This window comes from Bos taurus, chromosome 16 (assembly GCF_002263795.3).
Source record: "Bos taurus isolate L1 Dominette 01449 registration number 42190680 breed Hereford chromosome 16, ARS-UCD2.0, whole genome shotgun sequence".
In the NCBI taxonomy this organism is placed as follows: Eukaryota; Metazoa; Chordata; class Mammalia; order Artiodactyla; family Bovidae; genus Bos; species Bos taurus.
The window spans coordinates 78929347-78944276 of NC_037343.1; the positions used below are offsets into that span (position 1 = coordinate 78929347).

Here is a 14930-nt window from a genome sequence, read left to right on the forward strand (position 1 = left end):
AGATCGCCAGGGCTAACACAGCCTTCCTTTTAACTTAATGACAGCAAGTCAGTGTACCAGGAGTCATCTCATGCTGAGTAGGTGTCTGATTGGAAGTTTTATCTTTTTCAGTGGTTATGAACAAATAGAAGGCTGGTTAATTACTAGTTAATAATCATGTTAGTAAAAAAATTTTTTTCAAGAATTGGGGGAGAAAACCGTACAAGAGAGTGGAAAGAAGCAGGGCAGTCCTGATACAGAAGGTGACAGTCTGATCCAGAGATGCCCGTTCACCTGAAACTCACTATTAATCAACAACACTTCAAGAATTACATTCAAAAAACGAAAATAAGATATACATAGGCTGTAAATACGAGCAAAAGACAATTTTTGAGAATAAAAATGTCCCTGGTAAACTTAAAATGTATTAAAAGCGCCATTTCTACGTGAGTGGCTTTCTCTTTCCTTTTATACATTTCCTTAGCTGAATAATCTAGGAACATGGAATAAAAGTTGACCTCCAGCCACGAGGAAGCGTGAAGGGGACCCTGTGGGCCTGTTCCGGCCTCATGAGGGTGGAGAGGATCCCTTCATCTTCTTGGTCCAGTCAGAGCACGCTTCCAGCCAGCCTGTGTGTTCATACTTCCTGGTGCTGTAAATTCTCACCCCTGTATTCAGAAGAGTGACTGTGGCTGATGAGGGGATTGTGGTAGCTGGCATGTGTGGTCGAGGGTGCTTCCCAGGCCGCATGGCCCCCAGGTGCCTGAGCACTGCCCACCTCGGGGCGGGCCCCTCCCTTCTCTGCCCTTGGAATCACATGTCCGGTGGTGCTGAGTCCAAGAGGCTCCTTGTTTCTGATCATGAGCACCAACTCAGCGTCAGCCACGGAGTCCCTAGGATTTCCCCACCACCCACAGCTGTGTTTCCACATCCACTCACACCCCCCACCCCTCCGCACACTGCAGGCACGTTGAGGGGGTCCAATTCGGGAGGAGGGGCCTTTCTCCCAGGGAGAGGCTGCGGGCTAGGGCTGCTTGTAGCAAGGACGAGCTGCAAATGCAGAAAGCCCCTGTTAGCAGTGTGTGCACCTCCCTGGGCTGGGAGCGCACCCACCAGAAGCTCCTCCTTCCTGGGAGCACATCTTTCTCTGCGTTATATCCCAAGCAGCGCTGGCCAAGCAGGAGGTGTACCTGCCTAAAGTTCAGTGGAACTTCCGATTCCACCCGTGGGCTCCTCTTCATTCCCTAGGACCCATCTAAGTGTTGCTTCTTCCCAGATCCCTGCCTGACTCCCCACGACATTTTTTCTACCAACTTCCGTGTAGTAATTGCAGTTATCTGTTTGTCTCGGGGTTTGCCCCGCTTGCTGAAGTCGTAACCCCAGTCTTGGCAGACGGAGGTGTTCAAGAAGCCTGGAATGGCTGGCTGGCTGGATGGAGGGAGGAGGGGATGGATGCATGGATGATGCATGGATGGATGGTCAAAACAGTCATCGATTAGCAGGCATGTCGAGCAGTTTGAAGCAGCACTCTCTCACACACACTTTCTAATTCATTCTATCCCCAGAATGACACAAACAGGGACCAAAATCAAATGAAAAACTAAGAACCTAACCCGTGTCTTGTCATGCTTGGTACGTATTAGTGGGGGAAATATGAAAGTGTGCTATCGCTTCAAGGAGTTATAGCTAAACCAGTTTGTCCATCACTGGGTTTGTTTTTCTAGCATCAGTGTGATGGAGAGTCTAAAATAGTCCTGGACGTTACATTAGTGAGTGTCATTTATATTTCATGCCTCTGTGTTTATAGCAGTAAGACCCTGGCTGATTATCAGCACCACTTAAAAATATGACTCCTTGTTAAATAATTGATACATGTGATGGGGAGAGCTTCAAACAATGCTCAGAGCTCCAATAATTAATGGACTGATTACAAGATGCTTGTAAGACGGCTTAAACACGAAGCGTACGGCATAGGTGTAATTGTTGCCGTGTTAACCCTGTGTATAAAAAAGTGGGCAAATGTTCAGTGAGGCTGGGGAAGGGTGGGAGACAAAGGGGAAGACAGGTCATGAGACGGCACATTGGTATAGAGGTCTCGGTGTCTCTTTTTGAGGATTACTCTTCCGTGGCTGTGCTGGGTCTTCCCTGCTGTGCACGGGCTTTCTCTGGTTGCAGCGCGGTGGCTGCTCTCGAGTTGCGGTGCACGGGCGTCTCGTTGCGGTGGCTTCTCTTGGGGAGCTTGGGCTCCAGGCGTGTGAGCCTCAGCAGTAGTTGTGCACGGGCTTCATTGCTTACGTGGGATCTTCCCAGACCAGGGATCGAACCCGTGTCCCCTGCATTGGCAGGAGGATTCTTTATGATTGGACCACGAGGGATGCTCTTCGTGCTATTAAGAATTTTTTTTAAGGCTCTATAAAGGCAGGATACAGGCATTGTTGATGCCCCAGACATTTTTTGAGAATGATTCTAGTGACATAATAGCATCATGCATGAGTCACAGTTCGCCGTCTACCTTTTTAAGAGGCAGAAACCGCCACAGTGCAGGTCCTTGCAGCCCAGGTACCTTTGCTGACCCAGTAACTAAAGCACTCTCACTCCAGCGCCCGGGGCCCACGGAGTGAAGGACTGGTGGGGTGCACTGTGATTCCTCTCTGTCGTTTGCCGTCCTCGGAAATGACCCACGCTCTCTGCCTTCTCAGAGTCTATGACATTGCAGCCCTTCTCCTTCCCAGATAAGTTCCTTTGGCATTTGTTGTAAAGCTGGCGTGGTGCTGCTGAATTCTCTCAGCTTTTGCTTGTCTGTGAAGCTTTTGATTTCTCCGCCGAATGTGAACAAGATCCTCGCTGGGTGTTCTTGGTTGCAGGCTTTTCCCTTTCATCACTTGAATAAATCATGCCATTGCCTTCTGGCTCGTGGAGTTTCTGCTGAAAAATCAGCTGATAACCTTATGGGGATTCCCTTGTATGTTATTCATTGCTTTTCTCTTGATGCTTTAATATTTTCTCTTTGTCTTTAATTTTTATGTGTTTGATTCCTATGTGTCTTGACATGTTCCTCCGTGGGTTCCTCCTTGGGACGCTCTGCACTTCCTGGACTTGGGTGGCTGTTTTCTCTCCCGTGTTAGGGAAGTTTTTTGCTACAATCTCTTCAAATATTTTCTCAGACCCTTTCTCTCTCTCTTCTCCTTCTGGGACCCCTATGATGCAAATGTTGGTGCATTTTATGGTGTCCCAGAGGTTATGACATTTCAGACCGAGAAAGAGGAGGGGGACGGGAAAATGGCCCTCCTGCCAGCCTACCACCCGGCTGAAGTGACCCCACCCACCCGCATCCCACCCTGAGGACTCAGCCCCACGCCCCCGCCTGCCCCCGCCCCGAGTGAGAGGAGTGTGTTGAGAAGATGAAGCACCTCCTGATCCTGCAGCAGCTTCGAGGGCAGCCCGTCTGTCAGGACACATTGGGCGGTCGTAGGACAGTCTTTTTCAGGAAAGCCGTGGGTTTCACGTTCGCAGGGACCATCCATCAATTCCTAAGATTATGGCGTGATTTACTGTCGGAGCATCACGCGGCCTCTGATTTTCTGCCTCTTGTGAAACATTGTGCTTTCCTTTTCTATTGATGTATCAACTATAATAGTTACAAGCAGCTACAGGGAAATCAATAGCGAGCTTTCATTACCGTCTACATCAAGCAAAGAGCCCCAGTGGCGGGAGCGCACCTGGCGAGACCCAGCTCGCCAGCCACGAAGGGGCACGTGACCGTTTTCTGCCAGGCTGAACAGAAGACGGTGGGATTCTGCACACCCGCTGTAGGGAATTTTAGAAATGCTGCTGTATTTGAAAGCGAAGGGTAGAGAGCCTGGGAAAGCCACGCAGACAGTCTGGAAAGTGCTAGCATCTTTCAGTGGACATAAAGATGTTGCTTCTGTGGGTTCTGTTCTGCAACTGGCCCTTCAGGTCTTCTGGGCCGTGGAAGGATGCTCCGGGTGACTGTGGCCCAGACTGACTCTCCGAGCCAGGAGTGACCGCTGCTGAGGTGAAAGGTACAAACGCCACACGCCCCCCAGCCCAGCAGTGAGGCCTCTGCACACCGTGTCCCTGCAAAGCGATGTCGCCAGAGTCCAGTCAGCCCCGGAGGCCTCTGCACACCGTGTCCCTGCAAAGCGATGTCGCCAGAGTCCAGTCAGCCCCAGAGGCCGTTGCACACCGTGTCCCTGCAAAGTGATGTCGCCAGAGTCCAGTCAGCCCCGGAGGCCGGACAGATGCGTGGATGAGTTGAATAGTCTTTCAGAGCACAGGTTGGAGGACCGAAAAAAAGAAATAGGATTTTAAAGCAATGAGAGGATCTTGGCTACCAGTCATGCTTGGGGGACAGACAAGACCTCGGCATCTCCAGCATTTCGGCAACATAAAGAGGCAATTTACAGAGCAGATCCTAACGCATCTCGAATCTGAACTGTGTGGAATCATAAGTCCTATTGTATTCCCAATCTCAGATACATGGACAGTGAAATGCTTTATCATTTATCAGTACTTCCTGACAGTGGCGATCTATACAGTAAGTCCCCCACACGCGAACTTTCAAAGGTGCACACGTGTGTTCGCATGTTCAGTCACATCAGTTCACATGTGAGGCGCACATTGTCACGTGTGTGCATCCGTTACGAGTGGCTGTGCTTTTGTGTACTTTATAGAGTGTGGTAGTGCAGTATCTCAAATTCAAGCCCAGCGTGTCCGTAAGCAAGCGTAAAAGCAGCAATATGTAGCCTGTCGTGTTAGTTGGACACGTAGGCTAACTTTGTTAGACTTGGAACAAATCAGACTTACAAACATGCTCTCAGAACACAACTTGTTTGTATGTAGGGGACTTACTGTATAAGGGTTTTTCATAGTTCGTTATTAATACTGTGTGCCAACTCCAAACCCCCACTATAAAAATTACCTTTAGAGATAATATATTTTATCAAGAAGGCAGAAACTCACACATGGATAATTTTTGAATTTGTGTAAGAGTCTTGAAGAACTACAAAAATATTTTTTGGAAATATTAAACAAACAACAAACCAGCAAAAACCCTGAGCAGGAGACCACCTTCCCAAAGCAGCATTTGAAGATGAATGTCAGCAAGGAGTTTGAGTTCTTGGGGTGGGTTTGTTTGGAGGGAGATGGGGGTGGAGGAAGGACTATTTTGATGATGGATTTTTCGAATATTCTCTTTCATAGTATTTCAAGTTTCTGGTTTTTTTCCTTCCATGTTTATATGCTACTAGATTTTGCATGAGAATGTTTTAAATTTCCTTTTGACATTCTGACAACAGGATGGACAGGCTCTGTCCTTCTGCCCGACGTCCTCGGAGCCAGGCACTCCCCTGCATGACTGGTCAGGTGGCCGTGATGTCCGTTTTTATTTGCGGTGGCCCCAACAATTAAACCTGCACAGGTTAATTCCTACAATGCCAATCTCTAACTGTATCCCTGCTCTCATTGTTTCTTTTTCTATTCTCCCCTTTACTTAACAGGCAGTATTTTTTTTTTAACCTGCTTTAGAGGTGCTTGTCCCTTCTATAACTGGAGATCTGAGTCAAATGGAGTATCATTTGTCACACCCGTGCTTTTTAATAATTCTGTCGTCTGGCAGCCAGAAAACACTCTTTGCACATCCTTTATCTTGCACAGTTAAAAAGCAGTCCTTCCACAACACACCTACCCCGACACCCAACCCGCTGGGGTGGCCCGCACGGCTGCTGGCGGCCGCAGACAGAGGGCACGGACCCTGGCAGGAAGCCCTGGAGCGGGGTGCGGTGCCAGGAAGGGGCTTCCCAGCCCAGCTTTCTCGGCCCCGTGGGCTCAGGTGAGGGGGGAGATCCAGAAGGACAGCACGTTTGCCGTCAGGTTCCCTGCTTCCCCACCAGGGAGGCTGCGGGCCAGACATCGCCACCCGTGGGCGGCATTGACTGTTCTAAAAGTAGGTACAGTGGAAGAGTACATTTTCAGCAGGAATTGAGGATGCAGTGAAAATGAGGTGATAATGTATGAGACGGTAAACAAGGGGAAGAGAGAAGAAGGAAGGAAAGAGAGGAGAGGAGGGATCAGTTAGAATTGCCCTGGCGTAAACATTAGTCTTTGATCCGGTTGAATTCTTCAATCGGTGCGTTCTTTGTCCAGGTTAGTTAAGAAAAATAACTTGAACATTTGTAATATTTTCACAAGCATTCTTTGCACTCTCAGCCCATCACGAGGTCTTCCCATCGCAGGGTCCCTGCTGGCCCTGCCCTTCCAGCTCCTCGGTGTAGAACCCCCGGGGTCTGTTGCAGCAAAATTCAACGCCCTTCAGGAGGGTGGGGGGAGCTTCGTCCCACGTGTCCACTCCCACCGACGACCGAGGCTCCCAGGAACGGAAGGCGAGCGTGAGTCAAGGCCCGGAGGGCAGACTGGAGACTAATCCAGCTCCCAGTTCTGCCACCAACTAGCACCAAGTAGAAGAATACAGATGACAAGCACACCATCAACCCACTGGAGTGTCTGAAGCGTTGAATGAGAGAGCGAGAACACAGATAGACACTTAAGAAATTTGCTGACATTATTGGTTAATAGGCCATTCATCATAAACATACAACCTCCACCCCCTTACAAGCTAAAAATGCTCAGACGGCTGTTAAAATGTATTTATTTGCATACATCCAGTGGACTTCCTTTCTGCCAGGACTTCTGTTTTAATCGGAGAAATAAGAACTGGTCTTGATTAGATGGTGAGGGATTTATTTGCTTTGAAATAGTGAATGTAAACAGTTGCTCTGTTCTCACACAATCTAAGGTTTATGCCTTTTTAAAAGAAACATTTCTATCCACAAATGTCAAGCATCTGGAGATTTTTCTTTTTTTTTTTTTTTTTGAGATGCGCTTGATGCTTTGTAGAAGTGTTTCTTTAAAATATAGGGAATGGAAGCGTCCTTGTTTCTTCACAGTGCTTCAGTGCTTAGTCACTCAGTCATGTCCAGCTCTTCGCAACCCTGTGGACTGTAGCCCACCAGGATCCTCCGTCCATAGAGATTCTCCAGGCCAGAATGCTGGAGTGGGTTGCCATGCCCTTCTCCAGGGGATCTTCCCAGCCCAGGAATCAAACCCAGGTCTCCTGCACTGAGGCGGATTCTTTGCCAGCTGAGCCACCAGGGAAGCCCGTGTTCCTTCACAGCTGGAGAGTAACCACAGCGCGCTCACCCCTGAGAGACCTTCCCTGATTCCACAGTCACTGTTACCTTTGGTCACGGCCAGGTCAACTCCCAAGTTTGCTGTTTGTGATCTACTGCGTGGGAATTTAAAAAATGTTCCCAGTTTTCTGTTAATGAAGGACAACACAAAGTCCGCAGATTTCCACAAATCGAGTCTTAAACAGTTACTTCAATCCTGCTGCACAAGATGAGACTTGTTGCTAATACCAGCCACATCTCCGAGAGTGGTCTGGAGCTGCCCTTGAACTTGTCGTGGGTCGGGTCCCTGGGCCACCGCCAGGCACGGGCAAGGCATATCCAGTGCTTTGTCACATGCTGGACACCCACTTAAGGTTGGAAGCGCCTGTGAGACACCACGGTTTCTCACCCCAGGCTCCTTGGGGCCCCGGGAGCAGCCCCCTCGCCGTGCGGATGAGCGCAGGGCAGAGGTTGGGCAGTGCGGCGTCCCGCTGACCCTGACTCTTACCAGAGCCGCTCCAGGTGCTGCTGCTCCTAAGTCACTTCAGTCGTGTCCGACTCTGTGACCCCATAGACTGCAGCCCACCAGGCTTCCCCATCCCTGGGATTCTCCAGGCAAGAACACTGGAGTGGGGTGCCATTTCCTTCTCCAATGCATGAAAGTGAAAAGTGAAAGTGAAGTCGCTCGGTCGTGTCCGACTCTTCGCGACCCCATGGACTGCAGCCTACCAGGCTCCTCCATCCATGGGATTTTCCAGGCAAGAGTACTGGAGTGGTGTGCCATTGCCTTCTCCGGCTCCGGGTGCAGGAAGAGCCTTCTCTGCGCTGGAGATGTTTCACAGCAGCGAAGTCATCACTGTGGGTGAAATGACTGAAGGTAGCTTACAGCCTTACAGGGGGTGTCCCGCCTCGTGGAATCACCGTTGGAATTCATTGCAAAGAAGAGGAACCTGAGACCTGGTGCCGTTTCCTCGTTCCAAGATCATTTGACCAGTGAGATGTTCACAGATTTAAGATCACCTCTTTAACTTTTTCCCAGCTGCGGAAACACACAGACCCATTATTCCCCTAAATACTCAAGCATTGGCTGTAATTCAGCCTCAGGGGCACCAATGTCTATTGACTCTGACATCCGTGATACCCAGTGGGGAAAGGTGAGGTGACCACCTCTTCCTCATTGTCTTGCTCTGCAGGCTTAGAGTTGAGCACAACACTTCCCAGAACAGATACGGTCAGATGTGAGTGTTGTGATACCAGCCCTATCACTGTCTCAGCAAATCCACAGTCACAGAGAGGGGGGCGGAGAGCTTCCTTTGCCAGTGTTTCAGGCTCTTAAAAGTTCTTCTTTTCCTTCTTTCTTCTTTCTATTTTTTCACTGGATCTTCATTGCAGCGCACAGGCTTTCTCTGGTTGCGGAACACAGGTCCAGAGTTGTGGTGCACGAGTGAAGCTGCCTCGCTGCACATGGGATCCTAGTTCCCTGACCAGGGGTGGAACCCGAGTCCCCTGCATTGGAAGGCACACTCTTCACTGGGCCACCAGGGAAGTCCCTGAAAAGTTCGCATCATTAAACAGAAAACAAACTGGTGATGGATTTTCTGTCTTTCACTAACAAATACATATCCCTAAGCAGTTGGGTGAATTATTAATTTATATCCAAACAATTGATAAGTATTTGTCTTCAGTGATCTTGTTAGGTAGTCAGTATCCCTTCCTCCCTGGTTCTCACCCCAAAGACCTCTCTTTTCTTTTTATATCAAATGATTCTGATATGTATCGGTCAACTGAATGATTTTTCCCCCCTTCATTCAACCTCTGATCTTATTGAGCAGAATTTTAATAAGCTGAGGAAAATGATGTAATGCTAAGTAGCAAGTATATCTAGCTCTTGAAGGGTAGTTTTATTTTAATCCTACAAACTAAAGAGAAACCTTGGCTATCTTGATCAGATGTATATAAATAACAGTTCTCGTATGGACCGAGGGTTGCAAGCATTTTTAGTACAGGTGGAAAACAGAACATGCAAACCACAAGAAACCTCACTAATTCCTAACAATTCAACAGGAAGCTGAGTTCACATGCAATTAAAGAAATGCCGTTTGGGGACCTCACTCCGATGCTTCCTCTAAAATAGCGGTCAACGCGGGAGGGTGGGGTCCTGTGAGGAGAGGACTGGAGGCACCAGGTGCAGCATTTAAAAAATCCCCCGTTTTCCTTCCAGCCCTTGCATTCGCCCTGGTGTCTCAGAAGACGGGTGATGGGGGAGCCCCAAGTGCTGCAGGGGGAGCTAGAGTAGACGGAAAGGCTGTGGTAAAACGTCAAAGAGCAAAACAAGTACTTCATCTTCAGAGACTGTAAAACGTGACGGGCCTACATTTCATAAAATGCCTTACAGAACGCCTTTAACATTTTAAAATTGGGTTTTAAAGTAGATGACACATTAATAGTAGGTTTTTTGGGGTTTTTTGTCTGCGCTGGGTCTTCCTTGCGGTGCTGGGCTTTCTCTAGTTGCAGAGCCGAGGACTCTAGAGCTCATAGGCTTTGTTGCCTCAAAGCGTGTGGGATCTTAGTTCCCCGACTGGGGATCGAACCCACAGCCCCTGCATTGCACGGGAGATTCTTAACCGCCCGACCACCAGGGAAGTCCCAATAGTGCTTTTAATTCCTTGAATTTCTGATTCTGCTGCTGGTTTCAGATAGAATTTATTTCTCATGAATTAAGATATTTACACTGTGAAACAGAAAGTAAGTGTTAGTCACTCAGTCGTACCCGACTCTTTGTGACCCCATGAACTGCAGTCCACCAGGCTCCTCTGTCCATGAGATTTTCCAGGCAAGGATACTGGAGTGGGTTGCCATTTCCATCTCCAGGGGAACTTCTAAACCCAGGGATCGAACCCAGGTCTCCTGCACCACGGCAGATTCTTTACTGACTGAGCTACAAGCGAAGCCCTGTGAAACGGAAAGGCATCTTTTAAACTTCTTATCAAACATAAAGCCCAAATACAGCCTCTGAGCGCTGAAGAATTGATGCTTTTGAACTGTGGTGTTGGAGAAGACTCTTGAGAGTCCCTTGGACTGCAAGGAGATCCAATCAGTCCATTCTGAAGGAGATCAGCCCTGGGATTTCTTTGGAAGGAATGATGCTAAAGCTGAAACTCCAGTACTTTGGCCACCTCATGCGAAGAGTTGACTCATTGGAAAAGACTGATGCTGGGAGGGATTGGGGGCAAGAGGAGAAGGGGACGACAGAGGATGAGATGGCTGGATGGCATCACTGACTCGATGGACGTGAGTCTGAGTGAACTCTGGGAGTTTGTGATAGACAGGGAGGCCTGGCACGCCACGATTCATGGGGTCGCAAAGAGTTGGACACGACTGAGCGACTGATCTGATCCGATCTGATCAACTTGCTGAGTCTTCATTCGGGAACCAACCATGAATAGCAGTGGAGGTTCTCAGTCCCTATTTCTGGCTGCTCGGGAGGCAGAATTCCTTACCTCGTCACACGGTCTTGTATTGGCTTAACTGTCATGGGTTTCATCCTTTTGAAATAACCGGTGCTTATTCTTCCAAATGACGTGTGTGTTCCATTCACGTCTTGGTTTCTGTTGAAATGAGTGAGAGGAGAACTGGTCCCGGGGTGTCTGATTCGTTTCTGTCTCGTCCCAGATGCCACTGGGGACACTGAAGCTGGGCCACGGCCGTGATGTCCCCAGGGCCACGGCCGTCAGCCGGGGAGTGGACCACAGCTGGGCAGCGGGGACACTCGTGTTTCTGACCCCGGACTGCTCGTGGATGTGGTGCCCTGGGAGAGTCCGTGAGGTTCCTGCCCAATCAGCCAGGGGCCCTGAGGTCTGCGTGCTGCAATTTATACGGAATAAACTGCTTATCTGGGGGAGGATCCTGAATGCCTTTTTCCAACATTTCCGCCCACCCTTTAGTTTGCAGTCGGCTCCTTCTCCCCGTGGACCCTCGGCCGTTCGCACCCCTGGCCCCGTCTGCCTCCTCCCGGGCCTGGAGGATAGAAAGCAGGCTGGAACGGGTCTGGACGGGGAGCAGGCCGCCCCTGGCCCTGCAACCACCCTGTGGCCTGTGGACTAACAGCAGTTTAGAGAAAAAGCATTTCTTTCAAATGCTGAATTATGAAGGAGTATTGATTGTACGGTGGAAATATCTGGAAGATTACATCTTTTGTCTTCTGGACCAAGGCTCTAATGTGCAGAAAAGCTTCAAGTCAATTGCGTATTGTGAATATAACATTGTTTACTAGATGTACATTTATATTCTGAAACGTTACCCTCCCCTTTATTTTTTCTCTTAGAAATAACCTCTTCGAGAGTTCATAGGCAAGTTCTAAAACACTAACCAGAGCTGAGTAGGTCGGGCTTTTTGCCCCTCACTCTCCCTCCAAATAAGATTTTAATTGGCTAAGCTAATATTGGATCCAAGTTCATAAAAGTTTGAAACCAGATCATTAAATGCAAATATGGTCTTCATCCCAAAGACGATAAGAATGCCTTTAAGCTAATATTTTTAACAAGAACGGTTGGACAGCGCTCTCTTGTAAATTTTATCATACCTGAGGCGGTTTTCTTCATTCGATTAGCTGGAAAGCTGAATTTATCCCCAGGCAAACCAGACAGCAAGCCCGGGCTAAATTCAACAACTGGAGCTTAAATTTGGCTTAATATATCCCCACTTGGATCTGCCTGTTTAATTCTCTTTCATATGATAACGTTGGTTTATTCATAGGCTTGACTTGCCACCTGAACAAACTGAAGACCATAACCTTACTCGAAGAGAGTAAGAAAACTTGGCCAAAACCACAGAAATTCCTGAGTCAAAATCAAAACTGCAAACTTGTGAGTCAAAACCTATTCTGGGCCGTGACTACGAGAGTGGGGGGAGGAGCTCTGCTCTGAAGGCGGACAGGTTTTCGTGCATGTGGACGTCTTCCGAGCAGACAGACGGTCTTTATAACAAGGTAAGGACAGAGGCTGCCAAGGCTGGCTGGCCAGGGCCGCTCCAGCTAGAAGTAGTTCCTGTTTACCAAGCACCGTATGCGTTTGCCCTAAGGATTAAGTCCGTCTGACACACGGTTTCATTTGAAATTTAGGAGGAGACCAGAAAATTGTTCTATCCTGTGCCTCTTTCAGTTCTGTTTCCTGGTTCAAACTACTCCGTTAATTCCCAGTCAGAGATTTTTCTCTTTTTTTGCCTTTCATTCTGCATGCATTTAACTTGATAAACATTACAACCTGCTTCAATTCTTGGTCTTAAAACCCCTGTAGTATGGCCTTCCTTCCGCGTTTTTATCCCCTAGCATTCCGGAAAACACGCTGCAAATGTGTGTAGAGAAGGAAAGAATGAATGCCCTCTGTCAGCAGTGGTCCGGACTTGGCTCACAGTGCCCAGACAGGCTTTTCTCAACATCCTCAGATGACGTACCGCTTCATTATACCAGGCAAACCAAATGTTTTCTGAAGTTCACCGAGCTCAGTTTCATCTCTTTTTCCAGAGCCGAACAATAGGAAGGTGTCCTGCTGTTGTATCTGAGGTTGGTGGTGACTTCACGCCGTGAGGAGCTCTGAAGGCGCCTAGGGCTCTAGTCGCCGGGGCTCTGGCTCCGGCGGGGTTAGCAGGCCCTTCTTAGGGAGTTAGTCGGCACATGGTTCCTGCTCGTGGGAGCTTGGTTCCAAGCGGCGAGTCTCCTCAGGTCTGTGCTGGGCGTCTTGCCTTCCCCGAGGAGGCAGACCAGCAGGGGAGGCAGGACATGGGCTGTGGGTTAGGGGGTCCGATCAGACGTGTTTAGAGGGACTTCAGACACAGCAAGGCGAAGAGGGATGTGTGCACTAACGTGAGAATGTGTCCATTCACTGAGTGTGAAGGGGGCTCTGACTTTGCCCAGGCCCCGTGGTAGGATGGGGGAAGGTGGTCATTGCCAAGGTCAACATCCCATCGCCACGATTGACAGGTAGGTGACCAGATGGTGCCAGATGCCCCCTGCGATGGGCAAACAGCACAGTCCACAGAGATGGGATTGGAGAGGCCCCCTGGAGGCCAGGCTGTCTGGGCCGAGGCCTGGGGACGTTGGCTGGTGATCAGAACAGGGAAATCCGGAGGCAGAGAGCAGGCTTGGGTACCCAGGGAATGGAGGGCGATGTTACCACCTGAGCCTGTGATGCCCACTCGCCATTCGGGCAGGAGGTGCAGAAGCCAGAAGGTCCAGAAGCGGTTGGATCTACTAAGTCACGCCCGGGAGCCGTCGTCCTGGGCCTTGAGCACACGGCGAAGGTGGAACCCCGGCAGAGGAAATAAGTGCTCTATACACGGAAGGTGCGGAGGAGCCCGGGGAAGCCGGCGGGCCTGGCGCTGCCGTCAGGGCACACAGCCAGCACCCGGTTCAGAATCTGTGTCCCTAGAAAGCACAGTGCACAGTGCGGTTGGTGCTTTTTGCTTCTGATTGCAAAACGGTTCTACACGAAAGAGAAACACAGTCTGGTGTGAATTTGATGTGGAAGCACGAACGATGTGTCAAAGGACAAAAGAGGAAGAAGGAAGTACTTTGGTTTAGGGCCACACAGCATCAAGGCAGGAAGTGTATGTACTCTGCAGTCACCCCTTCCGCGTCGGGGAGGGCGTCCCGTGTGCTGCCCCCAGCCTGGGTGTCCCCGCCTTCACAGCGCGCCTCGTGAGGGCGACAGGCAAGCTTAGAGATCAGGTAAACACTTTATGTAGAATTAGACAAGTAACTGTATCCTGAGAAGTCGGTCAAACGGGCATCAACAGGAAGGTGCAGCGTAAGGATGTGAGCGAAGGGGAAGCGCAGAACGGGTAGCAGTCCCCCTTCAGCTGCGGGCATCTGGTCCGTGGAAGGAACACACAATGCCAGTGGCCTGGAGAGCGTCGGGGATGGTCTGGTTCTGCAGAGCGGTGGTTCTCCGGCCGTTGTTTTATTATGTTCAAACACCACACGGACAGTACGGTTTTCAGAGTTTAATTGTGGTGAAATACACAGCACATAAAATTTCTTGTTTTTCATCGAATTACAGTTGTGTTAACGAGGCTGTGTTAAAGTCTGCCGTACAGCAGAGCGGCTCAATTGTACATGTATTCTTACATGCATGTTTTTCATCGTCTTTTCCACTGTGGTTTACACAGGGCTTTGAATACAGCTCCCTGTGCTCGGCAGTAGGACCTCGCTTATCCATCTGCTAACCCCAAACTCCTGATCCATCCTTCGCCCTTGGCAACCACACGTCTGTCTACGGAGCATAAACTTTCTCACCTTCACCATTTTTAAGTGGGCAGTTCAAGGATGTTAAGTGCATGTACACTGGTGTCCAGTCAGTGTCCCGAACTCCTTCCACTTTGCAGAACTCTGAACCCGCCAGACACCCCAACCTGCCGTCCCCTGGGCCCTGGCAGCCCCGCGGAGGCCTGCGTTATCTGTCCCTTTGTGACTGGCCTCTCGCACCCGGCATGGTGTCCTCAAGGTTCCCCCACGTCGTGCCCTTGTCAGAATGTCCCTCCTTCCTAAGCGGTCACTGTTTCACTGAATCTACAGACCCTGCTTTTTATTCCTTTACCCATTAACAGGCACTGTGGCCTCTGCGTATGGATGTACACACAACTCTTGCAAACATTGTAAATATTTTTAAGGAAAAGTAAGGCAGAAGGAAGGGCCAAAGTGATTTGATAGGGAGGCAGAGCTGTTTTAGAAAAAGTTGTCAGCAGAGGCGTCCTGAAGGGGTGACGTGT

At 49.5% G+C, this 14930-nt stretch overlaps 1 protein-coding gene across 9 annotated transcripts in view; it reads left to right on the plus strand.

Annotated features, from left to right (window-relative positions):
• NR5A2 (nuclear receptor subfamily 5 group A member 2) overlaps positions 1-14930 on the plus strand; it is a 128287-nt gene that overhangs the window by 100401 nt on the left and 12956 nt on the right. The window contains exon 6 of one of the 9 annotated variants that reach the window (XM_024976439.1): positions 11922-13324. The exons of the other annotated variants lie outside the window; for them this stretch is intronic. Within the exon in view, the coding sequence (XP_024832207.1) occupies positions 11922-12091 (170 nt within the window). The 3' untranslated portion in view covers positions 12092-13324. Of the gene's footprint in view, positions 1-11921; positions 13325-14930 lie in introns of those variants that run through there. 9 annotated transcript variants of the gene reach the window in all.